Here is a 26,053-nt window from a genome sequence, read left to right on the forward strand (position 1 = left end):
GACCGTTAGAGGCCACTCGATGCCGTGGCGAGTCCACTCGCTCTACCAAGGTTCGTCGAAAATTCCGTAATCCAGTTATCGTGAGCCTTAGTCTTTTACCACACTGTACTCGGTGACAGCCTAATAATTAAGTACAAGCTCGGCCCGCAAGAGCGCACTGCACCTGCGGCCTCCGTGCCTAGTGCTCGAAATCCCGGGGGGTCGTCTGGATATTGAAACAGGCTAGTAGTAGTAGTAGTAGTAGTAGTAGTAGTAGTAGTAGTAGTAGCAGTAGTAGTAGTAGTAGTAGTAGTAGTAGTAGTAGTAGTAGTAGTAGTCGTAGTAGTAGTAGTAGTAGCAGTAGTAGTAGTAGTAGTAGTAGTGGTAGCTGTCATAATAGTAGTAGTAGTCGTCGTCGTCGTAGCAGTAGTAGTAGTAGTAGTAGTTGTAGTAGTAGTAAACATTATTGAATAAACGAGCAGGGCAGAGTCTTTAGCCCTGGACGGACGGCGTCCTGCAGTCCAAGTTCGCCTGTTTAAGCTAAAATATGTATAGATGCCGGGGTTGTGCGTGCCAAATTAACCGCGATGCAAGTATTAGGCACGGTGTAAGCAGGACCCCGGATTACTGTTGCCCACCTTGGGTTCTTTACGTCCACCTAAACTGTATTACCCCGAGTTATCAAGGGTGTAAATCAATACACAACTCATACGCTTACATCCAAAAAGGGTGTGAGAAAGGGGAGTATATACTGATTTACGCCGTTATTTACTTTAGAGGATGCAAATTATTTTGCAGTGTACCGCGAAACTACAAATTACAACTACTTCCCATAGGGGCTTTCTCAGAAAAAAATAAATAACCTTCGCGGCTGAAGAAACAACAAAGAAAAATCTTACTGGTTTGAGGATGCTTTCAGAGGAATCCTTATGGGGCAATTTCCTTCGCAGCTCTACACTCGGGTGGATGACAATATTCTTTTTTTCCTTTCGCGAACCTTGCTCCACCTTGCGGGCTTTCGGAGAACTGCTTTTGTCATGTTAAAATGATAGTCCCGTCTTTAGCGTTCGCGGACGTTCCAGATCTGGGAATCAGGAACAGTCAAAGATGTACGAGTTTCCACCGGGACCATGCTTCTTGCCCTCGTATATGTTGCTGGCAGTACCGGTTCACAGAGGTGTTAAACGCCTTCGCTCGGTTCCCCTCCCAGGTCTTTATTTTTTTCTCGGGAACGGTCCAGCGACATCCAAAAAATATGGTAATTAGGCTTGCATCTGCACGAGAAACGCAAAAAAAGAAACGCAGACAAAAAACAGCAATCACGTTTTTGTAATCGCCAAAAATGACGCTCATACCGAGAGAGCTAGAAGTAAGGTGTAAGTATGGTGTAAGACTTAAGTGACGTCAGAATGAAAGATAGATGTGGGGCGACGCCATCGTTAAGCTTATAGCGCCCACACTGACGTCACGGATTTCACAGGATGCGCAACTTCGAGCCACAAGGCAGCGCTATATAGTGAGTGTCCAGAACGACACCGATGACTCGCTCATCCAACACAAGGACCACCTCGTATACTTTATAAATGAAGTGCAGACGTTCATTGTCTCACTTGACCGCCGGGCAATTATGTGGCCTCTAGACACCGCAAAAAAAAAGGCAATCTCTTACGTACGATGAAGCCACGGCATTCTGCGTCCAAGGAACCAGAAGTTACGACGTGTACAGAGATCGCCGGGTATACTAGTCCTTGCGTTTTTGGGGCGCACCGCATTGCATTGCCCAACGAGGACAGTATAGAATACAAAGCGCCTCCCATGCCTCGAGGTCTTTCTCGAGCGCTTGACCTTGCGCACGTGGAGGCATATTTAAACGGGCACAGTGCGCATTAAAAAAAAAAAAAAAACACGGTCGACACGCAGTGCCGAGTGCAGCAACGCCCATATACCGGCACTTCCGTACATTGTCGCGCTACGCGTCCGCTGACGGCCAAGTTTCTTAAACGCGACAGGCTCGGTGACCTTCTATAGTCACATTCTCTGCAGCCGGCTATCGCTGTAAGCGTTATAATAACTATTTTGCGGCACGGCAATGTCAGTGAAGCTCGCCTCTTGGGCCTCCATTGGCCTCGATGATGCGAGGCCGATGGCGGCGCTGCGAGCGGAGCTACGGTGACGTCAGCAAGGGCACTAGTCCGTATACCAGCCTTTGTCACACGCACGCACGCACGCACGCACGCGCACACACGCTGAAACAAGGTGATGTCACTTTGAGCCATAATTTCAGGCGACTAATTAACTGTTGAAAAACCCGTTTGTTAATCTTGCCTTCAGAGATAATTGCTCGCCATTCGAGTTTCTTAATTTTTTTTGTTCTCCTCCACTGTATATGTAATGGCATCGACGCCGCACCTTGAACACACCACGCTCGACAGCTCGTCCGCAGAGGGCGCTGGTGAACACATGCTTCTAGGGAGAGTGTTGAGGTATGTGTACAGGAAAAACATTCATTCACAGTGGAGGAAAAGAACTAGGAAGCTTACCAGCAAGTACGCGGCCTGTAGGGTGGGCAACCCAGCAACAAAGAACGTCAAGCGGAAAGTCAGAGAGGCTGAAATGATCTCATGGGTGGCGGCAGTGGAGAAGAAACCTGCCATGAGTAACTACTTAAGAGGAAAAAACGAAATCAGGAAAGAAATGATTTATGATAACTGAAGGGGAAGCTCATTACTTTTCGAAGCGAGATCGGGATGCCTTAGAACACGCACCTATAAAGCGAGCTATAAGAAGGAAGAAGAAGCATGTGCTTGCTGCGGTAAAGCTAGGGAAATGATGGAGCATTTTTTATTAGAATGTGAAAACGTCTACATAGAGGTCGATTTAGATGCCACTGGCCTCCTGGAAGCCCTTGGATTCAGCGAGAGCAGCGGAAAAGTAAACATTTCCGCAATATAGAGATTAGTAAGAGGCGATTGGAAGAGTGGTGGAAGAAAAGTAGGGAAACGACAAAAAAAAAAGGAGACGTAAAAAAGCAAAGTACGCAATAGGGGATCAGAAAATGTGGTTGTGGGAGTTCATAGTGCTTTTTTTCTTTCTTTTCTTTTTTAACCTAGGTATGACACAGACAGTATAATAGCAAGGGCTTGGTGGCGCAACCGACCGCCCCGTTCCAAACGGGACGCTCATAACATCCATCCATCCATCCATCCATCCATCCATCCATCCAGCGCTTCTCAACTATCCTTAGTCGTAACATCACGTGCTCCTACAACAGTGCCATCGCGAATATGAAACGCGTTATTGGCTTACGGAAGACGCAAACGTATCGTCTTTCAGCGGCGGCACTCGGCACATGAGAGGTTTGAAGCTGCAGGATGCGGTGGTCATATATCTCTTGCTTCAGTCCCTCGAATCCAGAGGCGTCGCCAGCGGGTAGCTCAATGGGCACGTCGCTATAGAAGCGAACGGGCTGGAAAGAGACGCCGAACTAGTGTATTTTTCCCCACTTAAAGTCACACGGCCACTTAATCTAACGCGGCCACAGCTTAATCTAATGCGCGCGCGCTACTTAAATGTTTTTCTATTGGCACAAACCGCGAAGCGCTGCCACAGTAGCTCTCGTACACAACATTTAGCCTATATAGACGTCAAGGTCTATGAATGGAAAGTGTCTGCAAGATATAGAGATTAGAGATTGTGGTTGTTGATTGTTGCGTTGATTGTGGTAGGATATTTCTTCATTCTGGTGTGCAGGTTCGACTTGGTTAAGCGCACACAGCAGAGGAGGCTCGCCATGCCGAGCATTGTGCTCTTCCGGCGGCGGTGGATAATCGCCAACGACGACCTGTACCTGCCGCCCCTCCTGGAAGCCATCTGCAGGCTGGGATGGTGAGTCCGCGCTTTTTTTATATATATACACTTTGACCTTTACGCTGACTGTCGTCACACGCCACAATTTTCCACGCAACTAACGAACATCTTTTTTGTCAGACGAATGCAAATATAGATCGTTGTTCCGCACACGCTACTGTACACTCTTAAAACGGTTGCACCCTTTGGGGTGTAAATTTGTCCCGCAACGATAATCGTCATCAGCCTTGCTTGCGTTTCCTTTCCTGAGAACACGGCGCTCGCTACTTTCCTGTCGAGAATGCTGCGTCACACAGATAAGGCGCATGCCGTTCGTGACTGGGAAGTATACCGGGCTCGCCGCGTCAGAGAAAGGAAACGGGGGCCAGACGGATGGCGATTATAGTTGTGGGACAAGATAAGCCCCAAAGGGTGTAAATTTTTCTAATGCCATCTTCGACTGGTCGTTTCTGAGCGCTCTGGAGCGCTCTCGCGAGCGGCGTTGTCTTCGGCTGGTTGAAAGAGGTTGCCCGCCCTGCGTTCGGCAGGTTCCTCTCGATTGCTCTCCTCCACCTTCGAGCGCTCTGAGGCGCTCCGAGCCCTGTCGTCGGAGCAGTCATCGAAATTGAAACGTCATCGCAGAGCCGCGTTGCTGCTGTTGGCGACGGCCCACCGTAACCTAGGCAACCTAGGCCACTGCGACGAACGCTCGTCCCGCCGGCGCGTCCGCCGGTTTTCCCGGCAGCGCCGGGAGCTTTCGATAAGCGAAACATCGGACGTTGGTAGTAGTCACGTGGTTTAGCATCTGCCATTGCCTCCTCCGAGAGCGTGTCGCACGTTTGGCTTGCGCGCTCGTCCTCTACCTCTGAGCTCGGGGAACGCCGGATCTGCCCGACTCTGCTTCGGGGGATGGAAGCGACCAGCCGAAGATAGCATAAGAGTGTACGCGTGTGAGCCCGGAAAATGACCGCGGTGACCTCACGCGCATGCGCACCATCTGGTCTGCAGGCTGGTGGCGTCCGGCCTGCTCCTCTGGGAGCACCGGCCCATGTGGCTGTGCGGCGACTCGGACTGGCTCGCGTTCGCCTACCAGCTCGGCGCGCAGGTCTTCTGCCTGCTGGTCATCGGCTCGGACCTCGCGCTCGCTGCCATCGCAAGCCGGGGAGGCATCGTCGCGGTGAGCGAGGACCTCTGTCTTTTCGGCTCACGTGTGCCCTTTGCTGTCCGATGATGCTTGCATGCATAAAGAAATTTGGAAGTAACAGCTTAAACAAACAACAACAATTTGTTGTCGAGAGGATGGATGGATGGATGGATGGATGGATGGATGGATGATTGTGGCTGAACCCTTTGAATCGGGCGGCGGCGGCGCGCGCCACCCTATAGCCTTTAATGGTTCTATATGCATGCATACCTATGTATTTACTCCTTTACTTTTGCGTTGATATTGTCCACCAATCAGATAGCCTCCGTTTAGTTATTTCTACCTGTTCAAAGTCTATTGTACTTTCACTGTCCTTAAAACCCAAGGCTTTGAATAGTTCCCCGTTAGATTCAACTGCAGGGCGAAGTTGTTTACAAGCAAGTATCAGGTGTTCAGCCGTTTCCTCCTCCTCTCCACACGCCTCGCACACCAAATCTATCTCCTGGTATCTGGCTCGGTACGTTTTAGTACTCAGTACACCTGTCCTGGCAAATTAGTCTTCGCCCTGCCATCTGCTGGCCGCCTGGTTAGCTCAGATGGTAGAGCGGCTGCCCCGGAAAGGCGGTGGTCCCGGGTTCGAGTCCCGGACCAGGACGAATTTCTCTTCAACCCTGAGGCCTTTCTTTCGAGGAACCCGTATGGGTTTCCTTTGTAGCAATTGCTACGAACGGGTGGATGTCTGATTTTCCCTTTATTCGCAAGTAATCATTGTGGCATTGAAATTCCACCTGTTTATATATGCTGTTTTAGCGGTGCCATAATCGTATGCGCTGTCTTCGACAAGACAACGACAACAGAAAAGTTGCAGCCTCGCCAGAAAGGCGAAGCATTGATTGCGATCGCTATGTATTTGACAAATACACGGAGTAAGGGTCGTAGTTTTATCGGCCGTTTAAATTGCAATTAAACGATGAAATTTGGAAATTCGCGGGCGCTAGTTGGAATCGGGTTGGCGCAGATCCCAGGGAGAGGCCTTCGTCCTGCAGTGGTCATAAAATAGGCTGATGATGATGATAATGGTGGTGGTGGTGCTGCTGCTGCTGATGATTGTAGCGCACGCACAGGCAACATAAACAGATGTCACTCGATGACTGTGTACACTCGTTGTCACAACTCGGGCGCTACGAAGAGCGGCATCGGCAGCGAGTGAACGCTCCGTGCTGCCTCTATAGTTTCCACACGTATCCGGAACTTTATAGATTACGCGACTTCCTGTACTAAGCGCACGAGAACCAAGGACGTTAAAACAGAGCGCAAACGAAGCTACCAGACATTTTCACTTTCCCACCATGCATTGCGCCCGCCACAGATTACTCCAAGATTGGACGCGCGAAATTGCAATTTTATCTTATTCGCAAACTAAGACGAATTGGCTCGCGCATACGAGGCCCTGCCCGTACTTGGGTGGCTGGTTCGGAGACAACGGTGGTGAGTCTCCATCAACCAGGATCATTGCTGCCTGTCCAGCTCAAGTATGCATGTGAGCGACATGATGCATTCGTTTCGATCATCATCAGCAGCAGCAGCATCATGAGCACCACCATCATCATCACCTCCTTCATCTTTTTATTCACGTCCTTATCATTCCCTGCCTCCTCTGCCCCGGTGCATTCGTTTCATCATCATCAGCAGCAGCATCATGAGCACCATCATCATCATCACCCCTTAATCCTTTTATTCACACCCTTATTATTCCCTGCCTCCTCTGTCCCGGTGCATTCGTTTCATCATCACCATCATAATCATCATCATCATCAGCAGCAGCAGCATCATGAGCACCATCATCATCATCACCTCCTTCATCTTTTTATTCACATCCTTATCATTCCCTGCCTCCTCTGCCCCGGTGCATTCGTTTCATCATCATCATCAGCAGCAGCAGCATCATGAGCACCATCATCATCATCACCCCTTCATCCTTTTATTCACACCCTTATCATTCCCTGCCTCCTCTGCCCCGGTGCATTCGTTTCATCTTCACCATCATAATCATCATCATCATCAGCAGCAGCAGCATCATGAGCACCATCATCATCATCCCCCTTCATCTTTTTATCCACACCCTTATCATTCCCTACTTCCTCTGCCCCCCTCTGCCTCCTCGTTACCCCTGCTTCAGCGAAAAGTAGACAGTTGGAAGCATACGTCCTTATGTCCTCTGCAAACCGACCCTCTCCGCCTTTCCATCATTACAGCCTCTTTCTCTCCACCGTCTGGTATTGTTCGCAAAATTTCTTAAGAGCGTTCTTTGTGCAGTTGCGATGCATGTATAGACGACCGCACGCCAAGTTTCATCCTAGACGCCAGCGCTCGTTTCTCCCCTGGCGGCACGATTTCATCTCCAACGGTGGTTTCCGTCGCCGCTTCCCTTCGCGGTCGCGCCCGCGTTCAGTTCGCGCTGCGCGCGAAACATCTCATGTTTGCGACAGCGCCTCTTCGGATGACCGGAAATTATTATTGTGTTGTTAACTGTCACGACAGCAATGTAAACATGAAAAGGTTGATGCCACCAGTGAAATTCTGCCGATTCACTAGAAAATGGTACGAAAGAAGCAGACGACAGACATGGATTACTGCGGTGCGCCGAGCGAAGTAAACATCTGGCAAACGATGCGAGCTCGTTCATTGATCACTCCTGAGTGTATGACGGTTTCTATATGTAACCCACGTGAAATTAATAATTACTCGGTACATAATCCTTTTATTCATCTAAAAACTTTAAGTTCAACGAGCGCTTGTCCTGTCTTCTTTCTCGTGTTTCGTTTGTGTGTGCGCTGCCCAAGAATGGAAACCACGTCTGTTGTATGCGCTAGCAGTGGCCGAAGTTCACGCGTGCCGAGAAATTGAATATGTGCATGATGCATTGAACATGACCGGAGTTCATTCCCGCTTCACCACTGCACCGATCGATCGGGTTACTGGACGATACACACCCGCGTCTTGGTCGCGCCGGCATTGCTGAAGCAGGAATGATTAATAATACTTTCAACTTCCGTCTCTTGAGTACTGTTAAAAAATGGCCAAGCTGTCTACATTGCTGCCTCTATTCCATATTGTAGAAGTCGTACTAGTTAAAGTTGTGTGCGCATGTCGTACTTGTGCTATGCAGCGATATATCTTGTTTATTTCCCCACAGTGTCGATAGAAATCCGTTGTCGCCATCAGATACAACACGGATTTGTAGCAAACATAATGTGAGAAACTGCAAAAATGACTTTAGCTCGTAGGTGCCGTATGTATGTGCCGCATCGTATGTGCTGACGATTTTTCCGGCGGCACATACGATGTCGTTTCCAATTACCTGCTCAGCGTCACTTACATGGTTAAGCAGACGCTGCCCTTTCGCCGCATTGCAGCCATCAAAATAATCGTCAAGCGTACCGATCTTCTTAAAGGCAAATATAGCGTGTGCAGTTTGTTTCACACTAAGGGGAAAACTCGGAACGTATTTCATCGCGATGCGGCAAGCAATGGAGTCGTGCGGCGGCAGCAGCTCGAGCAGGCGCACACGCTTGAGGGGCGGTGTCGTGATCTGCGTCGTCTGCTACGGCGGCGGGCGCTGGCCGCATTTTCGGGAAGCGTGGTACTGTCAGGGGCAGTGCACCGATTTTATCGGTACTGCGGGAACTGAGCTGATATTCTTTACTAAACGTTGTGCGTCGCCACACTCTGATCCTTCATTGGCGCTAATGGAGTTCCACAAACTTCTTTTGACAACATGGTTAATTTGTTCTTTCGAAGGGCCGGAGTACTGAGCGTGTGCACGTATATTTCTTCACTGTGTGTGCTACCGTAATGAGCAGCGACAAAACGCGCCAAGATGTGCGCGCAACGTGCTCAGTCTTTGTTTGGCTCGAAAAGAAAACAGCACTCAACAATGGGAGTCGAACACGATGAAACAAACGGATACGATTAAATGAAAGTTTTAGGTTCAGACAATGAGCTGGAAGTGATTTTTCTCGATAATGATTCGCTACACCAGACAGACCCTGCCCGCCGGTGGGGAATTGGACACGTCACGCTCGGAACTTCAGTTAGTATCTCGTCATATCCCCAGCGGCAGCGATGACAGCGCTCATCCTGGAAGGCAGTGAAGTGTAGAATGACTTGATCAGGGATGTGTTCATTCGCTGCACGTCTCAGTCACTGACGATGGTGGATCGAAGCCTATCCTCGGGCGACTGATAGAGGGGATGTTGCGCGATACTTTCAACGAGCCCCAGACATTTTAAATGATGTTGGCGCCCGGGGATTGAGGCGGCCGCTCCAAGAGAGTGACTGCGCGCTCTCCTAGCAGTTCTTGCACAGCACGAGCAGTGTGGATCGGCGTCCTATCGCGTTAGAATATATAGTCGCCTTCCAGAAACGGGCCGTCAAGAATGTATGGAATCAGTACGTCGTCTATGACTGCCATGCAGCGATGAACTTACATTCGAGGCGTATCAGTGGGCGTCGCGCAACGCTTAGCAAAGAATACCGGCTCCTTTCACGCAGTAACGATGTGATCAGCGCCCTGCACCTGACAGTAGAACGTTTCTCGACAATGCGGCCAGCGTGCGCCGCCGTAGCAGACGACGCCGTTCAAGATCCCGCCCCTCGAGCATCTGCGCGAGCTGCTGCGCTTCGAGTTTTCCCCTAAATGTGAGAGAGACTGTACACCGCCCTTCGAAGGAAATGTCCACGCGCACACACCGCGCGCGGCGCGAAACGTGCCCAAACACGCGCAGTGCAGGAGGCAATCAAGGCGGCGCGAACGAGAGATGGGAGAGGGGTACCACCGCTAATAGAATTTTGCCCCGCATGCGGCGCTCTCAACGCCGGCGCAGCAGCGCCGCTCTCGGTGCCGTTCTTGTCTATAGCCCGGCGAGCGCCCAACCGCAAATGGGAGATCTGGAAAAGCATTGGCAAGACTAGCGCATACGTTATCGAGACAACACGCGCCTCCTTCTATGACCTTGAGACCAGTACCTTTTCTATCGGATGTTCGTCGACGCTTATTTGCATCTCGTTTCGCTTTCCTACAACTGCAGAGCAGCATGCGGAGGGCGCAGGTTCCGGTGTTGTACGCGAGGAGCTTCATGCTGCTCGCCGAGACGGTGTGGCACGCCCTGGGAACGGCCAAGGTCTTCTTCTACAGGGACTCCTGCGTGCCGCTGGACCTCTGGCAGCAGTTGGAGGTACGGCAGTCTGTATGACGCTTGCTTCCAGAACGTACCACCGCGTGAAAAAAATGAAAAAAAAATCAAACTATGGGGTTTTACGTGCCAAAACCACTTTCTGATTATGAGGCACGCCGTAGCGGAGGACTCCGGAAATTTCGACCACCGGGGGTTCTTTAACGTGCACCTAAATCTAAGCACACGGGTGTTGTCGCCCCCATCGAAATGCGGCCGCCGTGGCCGGGATTCGATCCCGTGACCTCGCGCTCAGCAGCCCAACACCATAGCCACTGAGCAACCACGGCGGGTAAAAAAGGAAGAAAGGTTTCTAAACAGCGCACACTGTACGGTGCAGTAGCACGCTCTTCATTTCCTGCGTCCACGCTGGAACCAACGAACAAAAATGGACGAAAATCACAGGGGAAGTTGACAGTTCATTTTTCATTGAAATGCGGAGTTAATGTAGAACCTGGGTTTAATATGCGATGGGATTTACATCGCCACGCGTCATTCAATGTGCCACTTTTTTTTTTAATAACCGGTGTTTGTTTTCACCGGACTACTTTCGCTATGAAGTTACCGTAAAGTATCTCAAATTTCTGGAACGTTTCTTGCCTAAAAATTTATAGCGAACGAGGTGCCTTATGACATTGTGCGCTCGCCACGATTTGTGTCGTGCATTCTCGAATGTACGCAAGCGCCAGCGATCACTACTGGTATATGTATGCGGAAGTACAATATGTAGTAGACATACTTGAATGAATGAACCTAAGACAGCGCAATGTCGCTGTCCACATACGACACCTCTCGCAGGCACTGTTGTCTTCTTAAGACTTCTGCGCCCGTCTGTATAAATGAACCAATGCAGCTAGAATTCACGTTCAACCTCGAGCGTTCAAGGAGAGCGCAGTCTGAGGGAACGTTGAATTTTCAAGTAATTGGTGACTGAAGCCAGTAAACGTGTAAAACAGTTACACGCGGTTCCCACGCACACGTGTACACGCGGGAAAACCGAGACCTACACCAAGATAAAGGCGGCGCCAATATTCAGTACTTTCTCGTATTTCACGCTCCACAAACTTCTGACGCCAACTGTACGAGCTTATTATTAGTTTTTTTAGTGGTCCGCTGATGTCCATGCAGCTTGCTTGCATGAAATTCGAGCCACGAGTCACGGCATGTTACAGTTCGACCTCTGGCCTGCCGCAGTTCCGATTAAATAGCTTCCGTAAACTTCCTCTCGATCGATTTAGACTTCCGACCGTGATGAATATTAACAAATAAAAGCGATACAATAGCACGCCTGTTGCCTTTACTTGAACGTATACACTAACGAGGAACATTGAGCCAAGTCTCGTATGAGTAAATTATACGCTTATTCCCGAAACGAAGAAACTGCCACTCTTGCCTTCGTAAGCCGTCTTCGTGCGAGCGTATACGAATAGCACAATGTGGCTTAGATTAAGCTCACAAGAAATCCAGATTACGCCTTCTTGCACGCCAGCGACTTTCTCGTCCAGTTTCTAAGCCTTCTGCTCAGCCGCCGTCTTGTTTGAAGAGCAAAGCAGCCTGCATGATTTTCGACTTCCATGCTGTCTTCTTATCAAAGCTCTTTTTCTACCGGGTTCGTCAGAATTGAAACGTGACCTAATAAGATGACCGCTTTCTGCGTAGCTGTCTATTTAGCGTGCTAGACGGCGAGTGCACTGTAAAATAATTTACACCCTAAAAGTTAAAAAGGGTGTAAATGTGTCTAACTCACACCCTTAGGGTATCCATTATATAGATAACACCATAAGGGCGTGAGTTATAGACACATTTACACCCTTTTTCACTTTTCAGGGTGTAAATTATTTTACAGTGTACCGGAAGCACAGCCTCCGTAAAGGTCACCCACGATAAGACTATACAATAAGAGGGCACGTATACGGGAGCCAACTCCTGCAACAGGCGACCCTCCAAGATGCGTAGATATATGCGATTGTGACGCAACGGCGTACTTCCCGATTTACGTTTCTTCTCCCACTTCTCGGGCTGACCTTGATCCGCGTTTCGTCATCACTTCATCACGCGCCGCTGCCTCTCGTCTCGCCTCCATTGTCTACGGAGCATCCGGACCCACACCTGTGACTCTGGGGTTTTTCACTCGCTCGACATTCACTTCGCCTTGTATCAACGAGGCTGTCGCTTGCAAATCTATTTGTCTATAGCACTAATTGGCTCTGACGATCGACATTTCTGTTTGGCGTAGGTGCCTATATACTATCCGACCCAATGCCTGGCTGCCTTACTGAATCTGAACCTGCGCTGAGTTCGCCTGCAACTTCAGTGGCGCTATGCTATAGAGGCCATTCACGCCGTAAAGCATGCAGCGATCGAACAAGGGAAAAATATTGGGCTATTAATGCACAGAGAGCATCCTTTCAAAGAAATTCAGATCGCCAGAAACGGCTGATCTAATTGAGTAATAAATAGATGGATCCTTGGATTGATCGATTGAGATGGATCCAGGGATAGATCAGCCCGGGGCAGTGAGGCAGACGGTCCGTCCGGAAGGACGGACTGTTTTCCTGAACCTAAATAATGGTGGATGCGTCAAGAGCCCCCTAAATGCGGAGACTCTCCAATGCGGACCGTCGCACATGCCTGAATATGCTCCACCACGCATCACTGGTCTGTTATGATGAAGGCACCCATGAGCCACCTGGTGTAGAATGGCCACTTCCGTGTAAACCGCGTAAACGTCCAACAGTCATCGCCACCTACTCCTGCGCCAGGCAGGCCCACTGCTCTTTCACCGTTGTGTTCGCCGCTGCCGCTTAACGCGCTGATAAATTAACAAGCAGTGAGAAAGGTAGAGAGAGTCACTGGCAGTTCCTTTTGCGAGAGTCAACTCTGTGCACCGAACAACTGATTACATCCTCCAGTGTTCTCGTACGCTCCCCAGTGGAGTGTTATTACTCTGCTTAGAAACGAACGGTGTGAACGTATGATCTCGAGGAAAGTAATAAGATTCGAAAAGGGAGCTAGATGTGGGACAATCATTTACTCCGGCAAAAGGGGCTGCCAGTGACTCCCTTTGTTATTGGAGCGTTTGTAGGTATCTGTTGGCAAGGGCTGATATAACCTACAGCTGAGATGCAGAGGAAAAAGTGGACTTGGACAGGCTATGAAATGCGTAGGGCAGATAACCGGTTGTCTGTCAGTGTAACGGAACGGACGACAAGGTAAGGGATACGCAGCTCAGTGCGCACAAGGGTGAGGTGATGTGATTAGGAAAATTTTCGGGCACGGGACGCAGCCGAGTGACCCAATCGACAGGGGTAATTAGAAATTAGTTGGGTGAGGGCTTCACGTCCTGCTTTGGACATGAAATGGGTTAATCATAACAATAACGACGACGACGACGAGGAAACGACAGCGCTGACTGAGTATATTTTATCTGATCTTGCAAATACAGTATGCGAGCAAAACGAGAACAAGGCGAAAGCAGGAGCAAACGTTTCGAAAAGTGGACCTGCCTTCTTCAAGGCCTTGAAGAAGACAAGTCCACCTGTCGAAACGTTTGCTCCTGCTTTCACCGTGTTCTCGTTTTGCTCGTCGTCGTGAATTTCCATCTCCCGCCTTCCCCTTGTTTACCCTGAAATGCAGTATGTGGAGTAGAAACGGTGCAAAATGCATTTGGTTCTCTTGCACCGTAGAATAGGGCAAGCAACAAAAAAAAAAAGAAAGAAAGAAAACGCAGAGAGAGAGGCGAAAATAAAGTGCGACAGTAAATCGAAAGCACGCGTATACTTTCGATTCACTCGTCGTGTCCGCGTTATCTATAGCCCCGCCTTACAGCTCTCTTTATCTCTATTGGACTTTCTCTTCTTTTAATCTTTCCGTCCCCCTTTCCCTTTCCCCAGTGTAGGGTAGCCAACCGGGCTCAGTCATGGTTAACCTCCCTACCTTTCATTTATCATTTTCTCTCTCTCTCTCTCTTTGTTTCTCTAGACTGACCCCGTAGCCTAGACCCCTTATTTCACTCAACTGTGACTGTATGAAGTCCTCCTTCCCTTTCTTCTGATTGTTTTGCTCACGCCAACCTCCCTCACACGTCCCGCAGACGCTGGCGATCGTGGCCTGGTGTTACCTGCTCGTGCTGCTGCTGTGTGTTTACGCTCTGTACGACCCGGCCGGATCGCTGAAGCACAACCCGTTCCGGGACCTCGGGGACGTGCAGGTCAGCCGCGACGTCCAAAGGTTCTTCCTGGAGCCCTCGGACAAAGGGCACCGCCGACGAACGCGCCTGTGGTCTGCCAGGTGCGCACCCACTCGACAAGGACGTGGTGTATGATGTACAGTTACACAAAAAAGAAGTAATGGCTTCCTGGCCGGCACGTGACATATAAACTTCGTTTACGTGAACTAGGTGCGAGTTAGGGTCTGGTCGTAAGTCGAGCTCTAACCGACTGCAGCCACTTACCAGCATTTCACCCTACACTCTTAAGCAAAATTACACCCTTTGGGTCGTGTACCTTGCCACACAAGTATAATCGTATCTGTCTTGCCCGTATTTTTTTTTCTCTTTAATGCTGCGAGCTCGGTACTTCCAAGTCACGAACGGCATGCGAGTTATCAGCTTGGCAGAGCGTTCTCGACAGGAAAGTAGCGAGCGCAGCGTTTTCAAGAAAGGAAACGCAAGCACGACAGATGACGGTTATAGTAGTGTGGCAAATATACAACTCAAAGGGTGTAAACTTTCTTTAGAGCATCTAAAAAGCACTAAACGCAATAATACCCTAAAAAATAATGGAAAATGAGACATCCACCCGTTAGTAACAATTGCTACAAAGGAAACCCATACGGGTTCCTCGAAAGGAAAGCCTCAAAGTTGAAGAAAAATTCGTCCTGGTCCGGGACGAATTTTTCAACCAGGACGAATTTTTCTTCAACTTTTAGGCTTTCCTTTCGAGGAACCCGTATGGGTTTCCTTTGTAGCAATTGTTACTAACGGGTGGATGTCTGATTTTCCCTTTATTCATTACTTCTCTCCACCTTGCGGGTTTCCGCAGAACTATACTACGTCAAGTAATACCCTATGAAACACATATATAAAACCCATATGTTCTCACGTGTTATAAGGAATTATTGGATATAGGATTTATGGGGTATCATGCGTTATCTTTTTCGATATGGTTGTCGAGCGGTTTTACCGAGTCGACCCACCCGTCGCAGGCGGGTTGACCAAACCCGCCTCGACGCTCTCGCTCTGCCCGACCCGCTATAACGTTTACACGAACCCGATGACAGATTTTCGGGCGGAAAAAAAGACCCGACTCGACCGGCTTTGTCGGGTTCAGGTATAAGCGTACCTGTATAGTACCTTTACGTCCCATAAGTGTGCCCTTTCTTTGTCCCGTCCATTCGTGCCGGCATGCAAGACTTTTCGATGGGCCGATGGGCTACTACACTATAGGCTAGAGAACAAACTGCGGGAACGTGCAAGAAGTAACGAAAAAAAAACCTCTCCCTCTCGCTTTTCCTCGCAGGCTGCGCCGATTCTTCTGCTGCGCGAGCGACACGGAAGACAGCACGGAGGCGTACGAGCACATGGCCGAATACACGACGCTCTTCTATGAGGTGAGCACCACGGAACGTATGCGTACACTGTCACATCGTAATAGGTTCTTATATAGAGCGGGGGATAACGAAAAAGAACAACGACATTACTGCTGACAAATCATTTGACGGGAATTGGCGTGACGCGAAGCGTTATATACAGTGGCTCCGTATTTGCGCGTTTGCGAGCTAAACGTTCTGGCTTTTCTTCCGTTAGATTGGGGTAGCGCTGCCTATCCGCACGTGTAGTAGAAGCAACGCTCCTTGGTTGGTCGAGGCACGTCGAGCTGGTAGAGCTGCTCCTGCTCCGAGAGGCGGGAGCAGTTATGGATATAGCCCCTTAAACTTCGTAAAGTAGCGAGTACTCTCCTCCTCCGCCTTCACTCCTCCTCGTTTCTCCTCTCTTTCGCGCTCTCTTCTCGACCGTGGCGCCGCCTACACTGCTCGAGCGCAGCAACAGCGCCAACATGCGCTCCTCGCCTCTCCGTAGATGCTTCTCGAGAAAAATGGCGCCGGTGCACGGCGCGAGGGACCACGTGATGCTATTAGGCCAATAGCGACGCGGCGTCGGCCAGAGTGCGCGAGGAGGCGGCGGCATTCTTCAAAGCGTGCCGCTACTTTATTAAGGGGCTTTACTCAGAAGTACCCCACCCCACCCGCCCTCAACTATGGCATGGTCAGGTGACTCAGCTTATATGAACCTTTAATACATAGATAATACAGATAGGCTATTTTCAAACTTCTCAGTTTGCCTAACACTTCACGCTCCTCACAAAACCAGGTAATCGAATTTGTTTTCAATTTCCTTACTTAAACACGGCATAAATTCTGTCGATTTTTATATATTATAGACATTATTAGGTGTAGTTTGAGATTGTTGCATTATTTTGCCGGATTTATAAGCAGAAATGTGATTTGTTAAGGCAAACCCAAATACTGAAAATCACTTTGCATGACCTTGCGGAGAGCTTTCTGTATAATACTTCGCAATTATAGACATGTCCGAGGCTCATATGGCTTTTCCCCATTTTGATAAACGCTTTGCTTTGGCGTACGGATCCTCCCACCTCCCCGTGCACCACGGATGATGGCGCTGAAGTCGAGAGAGAGAGAACTTATTCAAGAAACACAGAGAGGTCGGCCTTAGGTGATATCCTCCGTCTTACTACCCTGCCACTCTGAAGAGGAGAAACAGAGAGATTCGGCGAATATGATGATCACAGTAAGGCAGTAAGGCAGCAGTAGTTCCAAAGGGCCCGTTGACAGCGTTGAACTATAGGCCGGTGTTAACATTCACGAGAGAGAGCCTCGATGGCTCACTGTTCGTTGACATTATGTCCCGACCAAGGGCCTCGTAACACTTTTTCGCTCAACGGTTTAACATCGAAGCGTCGCACTCTAAAGGGTCCGAACATGTGCTGCACACACTGTAGCTTAACAACACTGTTCACCGATTTACACCCTTACGAATGCTTCCTGTCCATAACTCACACCCTTAAGGGGGGTGGGGTAAAGATGTGAGCTGTGGACAGAAAGCATTCGTAAGGGTGTAAATCGGTTAACAGTGCAGTTATAACTCACATCTTTACGCCCTTAAGGGTGTGAGTGGTAGACCGCTCTGCACCATTAAGAACCCTTAAAGACGTAAATAGGTTTACAGTGTAGCGAAGCAACCCGAACCCTGCATTATACTGGCCCGCAGGACGTGGACGTCACGCCATCGGACATGTTCTCGGCGCTGGTGCTTCTGCGGAAGAAGCAACGCCGCCAGCTGGCGCGCATGGGCTCCACGTCCGAGGAGTCGCGAGAGGGCATGATGGTGCCCTACTACACCACCGACTATTCTTCCTCCGGTGAGTTCGCGCATGCGCGCACTTGAGCGTGCGCCCTGGCACCGCTGCCTGAAACATGAATCTAAATATCTCTGCAGAAGGGTTGAAATCTGGGCCAGTTGGTACATACTTGAACGAAAAAACCAGTCAAAAACACAAAGGACACAACTGTGTTTTCTGCCCCTTGTAAGCTTTCGGGTCTGTGTTCGCGCACTTCTCGAGGCAGGGCAAGGAACCATGTTTGTACAACGCAGCATGAAAACCGTTTCACGGCATGTGCTGCAGGGGTTGTTTATAAGTTCCCTCTCACGTGCGAAAGATTTTACATAGGCCAAACCGGTCGATGTATTACTGACAGCCTGCGTGAGCACCACTCCTCCCTGGGGTCAGATAACGGGGCAAAGTTGCCTCGCCATTGCAATGAGTGTGGTTGTCATCCATTGTTTAGCAATGTGACGATTCTTGGTAGGGGCAAGGGCAAAGAAGAGCGAGAAATCTTGGAAGCGTACTACATCAGTTTATTAGGTGATGACTGCGTTAGTACAACCTCGGTGCGCTTACATGAAAAAAAAATTTGAATTTCTAAGTCGGTCCCGATAGAAATTTTTCTTGTCTTTTCATGCTATGTGATTAGTGATGATGCAGTTGCGCATGCTCTGCTGGCCTTGCTGGGACTACACCGATTCTAATAAACCTGAGTTGATAGACCAGTCGTTGTGGTGTGAACTTCTCCTCTTGTCCTTTGTGTTTTTGACTGGTTTTTTCGTTCAACTAAATATCTCGCTCTATAATATTGACTGAAATTCATTTGTTAAAGTGTTGAGGTACAAGACCTCTGTATTAGGGGGGGGGGGGTTAGGTGGACATTGGCAGACTGCACTTTGTTCAGTCGAGTGAGTCGTTAGACGGGTGAGCTCTTGTGCCGAGGACGGATCAGATTAGAAGACGGGTCAATGAGAACCGCTTCGAGCACTTTTTTTTGCTAGCGATGTATGTAAAGCAGGGCCTCCGAGAATCGGAGCCCGCGCGCACCTCCCCATCTCGGAGGCACACTGTATAGGTCATGAGCCTTGTGGCCCGCGTCGGTCAGTTAACGACCACACGTGCACGCACACAGAGAACGAAAGGATTGAAGCTGAGTTTTCGAACTGGTATGTATAAAGAACACTGGTTGCCACTCCGCTCCCTGTGTGCAGCGCCGGTGGACAAGGCTCCCTGCAGCAATGGCGTGCCACCTGGTGCAGCAGCGGTGTCGGCACCAGCAGCGCCATGTCCGGTGGCCGGCGCGACCTCTACGGGGCCGCACGCGTGGATGAATCCCGAGCAGGCGTTGTACTACCTCAAGTTCGCCTGGGGCATCTACGGCTGGCCCGCGTACATGGCCTCGCACCTCTGTACGGGCTTCTGCGACCTGTGGGCTGGAATCAGGTACACGACCACGTGCTGTGCCAGACCTATTCGTTGTTTAGCAATGTGACGATTCTTAGTAGGGGCAAGGGCAAAGAAGAGCGAGAAATCTTGGAAGCGTACTACGTCAATTTATTAGGTGATGACTGCGTTAGTACAACCTCGGTGCGCTTACATGAAAAAGAATTGGAATTTCTAAGTCGGACCCGATAGAAACGTTTCTAGTCTTTTCATGCTATGTGATTAGCGATGATGCAGTTGCGCATGCTCTGCTGGCCTTGCTGGGACTACACCGATTCTAATAAACCTCAGTTGATAGTCCAGTCGTTGTGGTGTGAACCTCTCCTCTTGTCCTTTGTGTTTTTGACTGGTTTTTTCGTTCAAGCATGTACCAACTGGCCCAGATTTCAACCCTTCTGCTATTCAACAATTTGAGAGTATACCGGCGCGTTTCAACTGCACAAAGTAATATAATCGCGGTGGTCGAAGTTTCCGCAACGGTGCCTGATCGCATCAGGCGTTTGCGACCACCACGACAGCTTTATAGCCGCGCAATAGACCTGTAAAGTCGGTTGTAACACTGTTCGCCGCCAGCCGTGGGAGCGTGAAAGTACCTACGGGGCCCCTTGGCAACTGCCGCGTGTACCGTCCGAAGTTGCTGTACCCGTTGGGCTGCCGCACCGAAGTACTCTGCGCAATGCAAAACCGCGGGCGATGACACCGTACCGATTGAAAGTCAGCGCCAGTCCACCATGTTTCTATTGTCCTTTAAAAAAAAACGCAGATTTATTTGGCTTTTCCCGTTGCTTTGCATGTTGCGTGGATGGCAGTGCCTGGCCGAGTATAACTAAGCCGATTCCGGAGACTGTGTTATCAAATCTGATGTCTTGGTGGGGCGACCCTGGTGCACAATGTGTGTTCGCGGGAGTTGCAATGGGCTGTCATGTTCGACAAGGCAGTGCAACGTCACAATACTCACGCGCCTCCTAGCGGTGACCGAAATTACTCCTCGTATTAAGAAAGTCATCTTAACTCGAAGCCAATGTGTGACTTGATCTAGATGACGCCTGCCGCGAATGTGCCCAAGACGCTCATTGCGTTTACTTCGCCGCGTTGACGTCGGGCGTTATTTTGACCGAGTCAAGCGTGGGCCTCAAGTCAAGGTGCATTTCTGAATATGGGGGTAAGTGTCCGCAGCAGCATACCTGAGTAGGCCTGTACCGTAAAAAACCATCACTTTGACGCCATGGTTTCTGTCGAAGCTTTATTGTGATAGCAACTATACGGACATTCTTGGCACGTTCGCGCCGCCGCCGTGCTGTCCTGGTATTGACGGTGCATGCGCGGCTCGCTAACGCAACAAACGCTAACGCAACTCTCTGAACGTGTCGCCACGTTTCCGGACCTGTTTCACTGTTTAGAATGCGCGGCGTCCATCCTTACGTTCAACTATACACCACACACAACAAAAACGCAGTCACTAACGCGACTACACGAACGTGTCGCCACATTTCAGGACTTGTTTCACTGTTTAGAATGCGCGGCGTCCTTCCTTACCTTCAACTATACAGCACACAGAACACAGAAGACAATCGCAGTCATGCACTAATGCGACTCTCGCGACAATCACCGACGGTTTTTCCTCTGTCTCATCTCCTGCACTAAGGTCCCCGGACAAAACTCGTTTTCGTCTAGAGACCTCATCCTGCACCATCGAGGAGCGACACCCATAGTGGCGCCGTCTGCCGGCGTTCCTCAATCGCACCAGCATTGTCACACGTCTGGTATACGTCAGGCCACTGTTCCCACAGCGCAGCAGTTTCGCGCACCGCTTCGCACAATGTCAGTGTACCTCCGCGTATCGTTAGAACAGTGCGCGCGAGAATCTCGAACGCAACATTGAAACTTGCTGTCGCTTTCGATGCTTCTTCGGGCTAAAATGTCTTTCTTGTTGTTGGTTTTATGCGAAGCATACTAGCAGCACAACCACGCTCTTCCTTGCTGCGCCGTGCGCGGCCGCGTAGCTACCATATGACGTCATAACAGCTGCAAAGCGGACGCTTAAGCTTCGCCTTCAAGAGTGGAACGCGACAGCGTTCCCGTCGACCCGCCAAGGGGTGTAAGACAATGGGCTACGGCGCAGCGACTACGCGCCCCGCATCGGACGCGGTGAGCGTCGAGCAACGCAGCGTTCGGCGCGACAACGAAATGTGCGCCTGAGCAAGCGACGCACGCCTGAGCCTTAGAAACAGCTCGTTTCTAAGGCAACACCGCGTTCACTAGAGGCGCTTTTGTACCGCTTTGAAGCATCGAACTCGTGGCTCAGTGGTAACGTCTCCGGTAACGCAGAACGTAACGTCTCCGGTGTCCGCAGAAGTAACGTCTCCGGTGTCACAGAAAAGCCGGTAACACCGGCTTTTCTGCGACACGAGCTCCTTAACGCTGTCGCGTTAAAATAAAGGCTAGTATGCTTCGCATCCTGGGCTTAACCTTAGCTAAGCCACAGCCATTTTTTTTTTTGTTGCCCCACGTCGGTTTGCGTCACCGCCCTCCCCTCTTCCCCACCCCCAAAGACAGTGCCTCATCATTCCCATGGCCTTTGTATAGTGGCTCTTAAACTTTTGCCAAAGACTGTACGTTTATCCCGTACACGTGATCAACGCGCCGCTGACCACCGCAGGTGTTGCGCGTGCCTGCGCGGGGGCAGCGGCAACGTGTCCGGTGACAACTGCTGCGAGTGCCACGCGGCCACGGTCAAGCACCTGACCCGAGTGCGGCCCGAGGACCTGCTCTTCTCGTCGTTTTCGAACGGCCTGTACCGAGTACCCTTCTACGTGGCCCTGGACCACCGCACCAACGCCATCCTGGTGGTGGCCCGGGGAACCCTGTCGGTAGCCGACGCGCTCACCGACTCCATGACTGCCGCGGCCGGTGAGCGAACCCTTGCAATGGCCGCTGGGGCCGCGTCTGCGGATGCTTCGCTTTGCACCTCGGTGCCTAATCGATCACCTCAGATTTATGTGAGCGTACGTTGACGTGTGCGACACAGTTGTAGAGACACGGACAAAATTGCATGTAGAGACACGCGCTTCAAACTTGTACTTCTCTCTGTGTCTCTGTTTGTTTTAAGGGAAGCTTTAGTTGTCTCTTCGTGGCGTTGCGTTACCTATATGTTGTTGCCTTGTCGCGCAGCCATGAACAACAGTAGTCCCAGCTTACCACTTGCTTCAATATATTTCTTGTACCAGAGGCTCTCGTTTTTGGCAAGCGCCGCCCTGGATCTTCTTACTCGCCCTTTTGTCTATTGCGCTGTACCATAAACATTTTATATCGTACGGAACAATGGCGCCTTAAAGGGCACACACATCGCTGCATGTGTGTGCACACGTTCCCTTCTTGTGTTATTGTTGCAATGGTACGCGCCACTTCCGGATGGTTTAGGTGGCAGCTTGAGCGCACTCAAGGGCCGTGGGACAAGACATCTAGCAAACCTCTCGCATAGACCTCGCTCGTCGGCGTGGCGTAAGTTGCGCGTTTGGCGTTTCTTCTGACGTAGAGATGCCAGACGGCGTGGGTCTGTGCCACCAGGGAGTGCTGCAGAGCGCGCTGCAGATCCTGGGCCAGCTGGACGAACCCCTGGCGCAGGCCACGGCCCGGCACCCAAACTACACCCTGGTGCTGACGGGACACAGCCTGGGCGCGGCGGTTGCCTCGGTGCTTGGCATCCTGCTCAGGCCGCGGTTCCCCAATCTACGCTGCTACGCTTTCTCGCCACCAGGAGGAATCCTGGACGTGGAGAGGTGAAATGTTTTTCTCTGTCTGTCTGTCTGTCCGCCCGCCTGTCCGTCTGTTTGTCCACCTGTCTGTCTGTCTGTCTGTCTGTCTGTCTGTCTGTCTGTCCGCCCGCCTGTCCGTCTGTCTGTCTGTCTGTCTGTCCGCCCGCCTGTCTGTCTGTCTGTCTGTCTGTCTGTCTGTCTGTCTGTCTGTCTGTCCGCCCGCCTGTCCGTCTGTTTGTCCACCTGTCTGTCTGTCTGTCTGTCTGTCTGTCTGTCTGTCTGTCTGTCTGTCTGTCTGTCTGTCTGTCTGTCTGTCTGTCTGTCTGTCTGTCTGTCTGTCTGTCTGTCTGTCTGTCTGTTTGTCCGTCTGTCCGTCTGCCTGCCTGCCTGTCTGTCTGTCTGTCTGTCTGTCTGTCTGTCTGTCTGTCTGTCTGTCTGTCTGTCTGTCTGTCTGTCTGTCTGTCTGTCTGTCTGTCCGTCCGTCCGTCCGTCCGTCTGTCCGTCTGTTTGTCCACCTGTCTGTCTGTCTGTCTGTCTGTCTGTCTGTCTGTCTGTCTGTCTGTCTGTCTGTCTGTCTGTCTGTCTGTCTGTCTGTCTGTCTGTCCCTCTGTTTGTCCACCTGTCTGTCTGTCTGTGTGACTAACATGTCTGCCTGCATCATGTGCTGCTTACAAAGGAACGCTTATTAAAGAAAAGAAAGAAAAAATACGTCCTTGGTGCGTGACAGCATTAGGACAAATGTAAAAAGTACAAAAGGGGAAAAATGTAAGCAAGAACATCGTCACTCGATCTCTCGCAGGGCTCGTGAGACACGTGACTTCGTGATGACCATCGTTGTGGGTGACGACATAGTGTGCCGGCTGGGGTTCCGCCAGGTGAACAAGTTCAAGCGGGATGTGGTCAGCTGCCTGCTGCAATGCGACATGAACAAGGTACGGTACCGCTGAATCTGCACCAATATGGAAGAGAGAGACAGAGAGAAAGCACTTAATATCTGTGTTCAACCAGCCCATCGATGCTAGACGTCTCACTCTAGAAACTTCACCCGGAAATTTTCAATCTATCCCCTAATTACAATACGGCCCTCGTTGAGAACGCACGCGGATCCTGAAGCCCGCGATTCGGCCGTCGTTGGAGAGCCTTCTCGAAATTGTTACCGGCCCTGGACCATCACAAGCAAGCGCAATGACCTGCGTCTTCCAAAGCGAATAGCTTTCTTTGCTTCTTTCGCCCGTTTTCGTGGTTGGTCGGTGGTTGGACGCGACGCGGAGAACGTTCGTTCGTTCGTTCGTTCGTTCGTTCGTTCGTTCGTTCGTTCGTTCGTTCGTTCGTTCGTTCGTTCGCTTGTTCGTTCGTTCGTTCGTTCGTTCGTTCGTTCGTTCGTTCGTTCGTTCGCTCGCTCGCTCGTTCGTTCGTTCGTTCGTTCGTTCGTTCGTTCGTTCGTTCGTTCGTTCGTTCGTTCGTTCGTTCGTTCGTTCGTTCGTTCTATTCTATTCTATTCTATTCTCTTACATTGACATCATCGTGGATGATTTCTGCACAATTTTTACCAACATAAAAATAGGGAATTTGAGCTAACAGCTGCTTCGTGTTTGCTAAAGTTTCGCAGCAAGGTCGCATTCTATGTTCTAAATTGTTTAGTTAGATGCATGGCACTGTAAGTTGCCCGGTCTGTAAAAGAAATGAAAAGTTGCTTTCGCGTGCGGTTCGACCCCTCGCTTTGAATGATGTCCAAAACATGACGACCTTGGCGTTGCGGCGTCTGCAGTGCGGCGAAACATGGCTTCCGAGATTGTTCTTTACTAGTCGCTGGGGCACGCGATGTGGACAGCAACAAGGGCACATATGATGGTAAATTCAAGGTTCCTTTTTTTTTTCTTGGCAAACCAGGCTAGTAACAGTGGGACTTGTCATACTGGACGATTCCAACCACATTAGGCGATCTTGTAAGCACTAAATTCTTTGTTTTTATTTTCTAAAAGGAACACGTATTTGCAGAAGTTCATGTGAACTTCTGCATATTCTACTAGTGCGATATATGTGAGTATTCGAAATCCTAGATACCCTTTGGTTATTAATTCTCAGATGACACTTTTATTGATGTAAGCCTGTTTGCAGTTCTTATGTATCTAAAGTATTGCTCTTTTTCTTTCTTTCTCAGAACGTCCTCAATAGGCATGGTCTCGAGGCGCTTTTCTGTGGTCGCCGGCTCACGCCTCCGCTGAAGAACAAGGAGGCCTTCGAGAAGATCAATGCTCCCACGGGACAGCTCGCCGAATGTCTGAGGCCACGCGAAAAGTCTGTACGTACGCGCCCTGCTTCGCCGCATTTCGCACCGTGCAATGGGCCGTGGTACCTTGTGCCAGCTCACTCGGCGGTATTTACTTCAAGTGATATTCCGTACTTGCAGTGGTTCCTGGAGCCTATTGCGTGAAACCTCTTTGGGTGTCATAAGCGCCTCCGAGATCTGTAATAACGCAAACTCTGCCATGAAGTGTTCTCGCTGGCTCGTGCGATATTATCGGCGCATTTTGTGCCGTATGTGCCTCCTAGATTGTGTCATCAGGCCAACCGGTTCAAGTCATCTTTTTGCGCCTCTTGTGTGTCACGTGTCTAATCGCGCGAAGCAATTAGAAAGACGATAAGACTCAAAGTTGTATGCACCGAAATCTCGGAGTCAATCGACCACCCTCACTTGCCTGGCGCTTGCGCATAGGTATAGATGAGCTTAACCAAGTGCCTACGTGGTGTCAAGCGTGTTTGATACCACCTGTTGACTTGCGGATCTGTTCACCCCCTCTTGTACAGGGAGTGGAACCGGCGTCGCTCGATGTCATCTTGGACAAGGGCGTTCCCCCGATTGAGTGGCCGGAGATGCACATGCCCGGGAAGATCCTGCACTTCGTCAGGGAAAGGAAACGTGCAGAGTACGTGAAATGGCTTGTTAGCTACGTATGATGCATGGATGAATGAATGGGAGCAGGCACGTACGCAGGATTTTTTTTCGGGGGGCGCCCAACCTAAGGTAACTTTTCTATGCAAATGAGGGGCGGGGGTACATTTACTAGAACAAATGTGAATAACGCCCAGCATTCGCCATAAAAACGCGTAAACGCACAAAGGGGAAATGAAATAAGGTGTATTTTACAGGTACGTCTGTACGATACAACTCTCCTTTACTCGGCAAACTAAGAACGACGTGAAATGGACTCGCGCAGGAAAGCAGCGCAGAAAAAACACTGCCAA

General features: G+C 50.2%; 1 protein-coding gene across 3 annotated transcripts in view; it reads left to right on the plus strand.

Moving 5' to 3' along the window:
• The window catches only part of LOC135912903 (diacylglycerol lipase-beta-like), a 70,557-nt gene that overhangs the window by 39,116 nt on the left and 5,388 nt on the right, over positions 1–26,053 (plus strand). Inside the window, exons 1-13 of one of the 3 annotated variants that reach the window (XM_070523784.1) lie at positions 2,410–2,462; positions 3,730–3,864; positions 4,834–5,002; positions 10,060–10,206; positions 14,297–14,493; positions 15,723–15,813; positions 17,495–17,645; positions 18,821–19,052; positions 21,712–21,962; positions 22,588–22,831; positions 23,607–23,739; positions 24,969–25,109; positions 25,616–25,734. In XM_070523784.1, the coding sequence (XP_070379885.1) occupies positions 2,440–2,462; positions 3,730–3,864; positions 4,834–5,002; positions 10,060–10,206; positions 14,297–14,493; positions 15,723–15,813; positions 17,495–17,645; positions 18,821–19,052; positions 21,712–21,962; positions 22,588–22,831; positions 23,607–23,739; positions 24,969–25,109; positions 25,616–25,734 (2,033 nt within the window). In that variant the 5' untranslated portion in view covers positions 2,410–2,439. Of the gene's footprint in view, positions 1–2,409; positions 2,463–3,356; positions 3,469–3,729; positions 3,865–4,833; positions 5,003–10,059; positions 10,207–14,296; positions 14,494–15,722; positions 15,814–17,494; positions 17,646–18,820; positions 19,053–21,711; positions 21,963–22,587; positions 22,832–23,606; positions 23,740–24,968; positions 25,110–25,615; positions 25,735–26,053 lie in introns of those variants that run through there. The other 2 variants (XM_070523785.1, XM_070523786.1) reach the window with 2 other exon arrangements.

The sequence above is a fragment of the Dermacentor albipictus genome, chromosome 8 (genome assembly GCF_038994185.2).
Source record: "Dermacentor albipictus isolate Rhodes 1998 colony chromosome 8, USDA_Dalb.pri_finalv2, whole genome shotgun sequence".
NCBI classification, from domain to species: Eukaryota; Metazoa; Arthropoda; class Arachnida; order Ixodida; family Ixodidae; genus Dermacentor; species Dermacentor albipictus.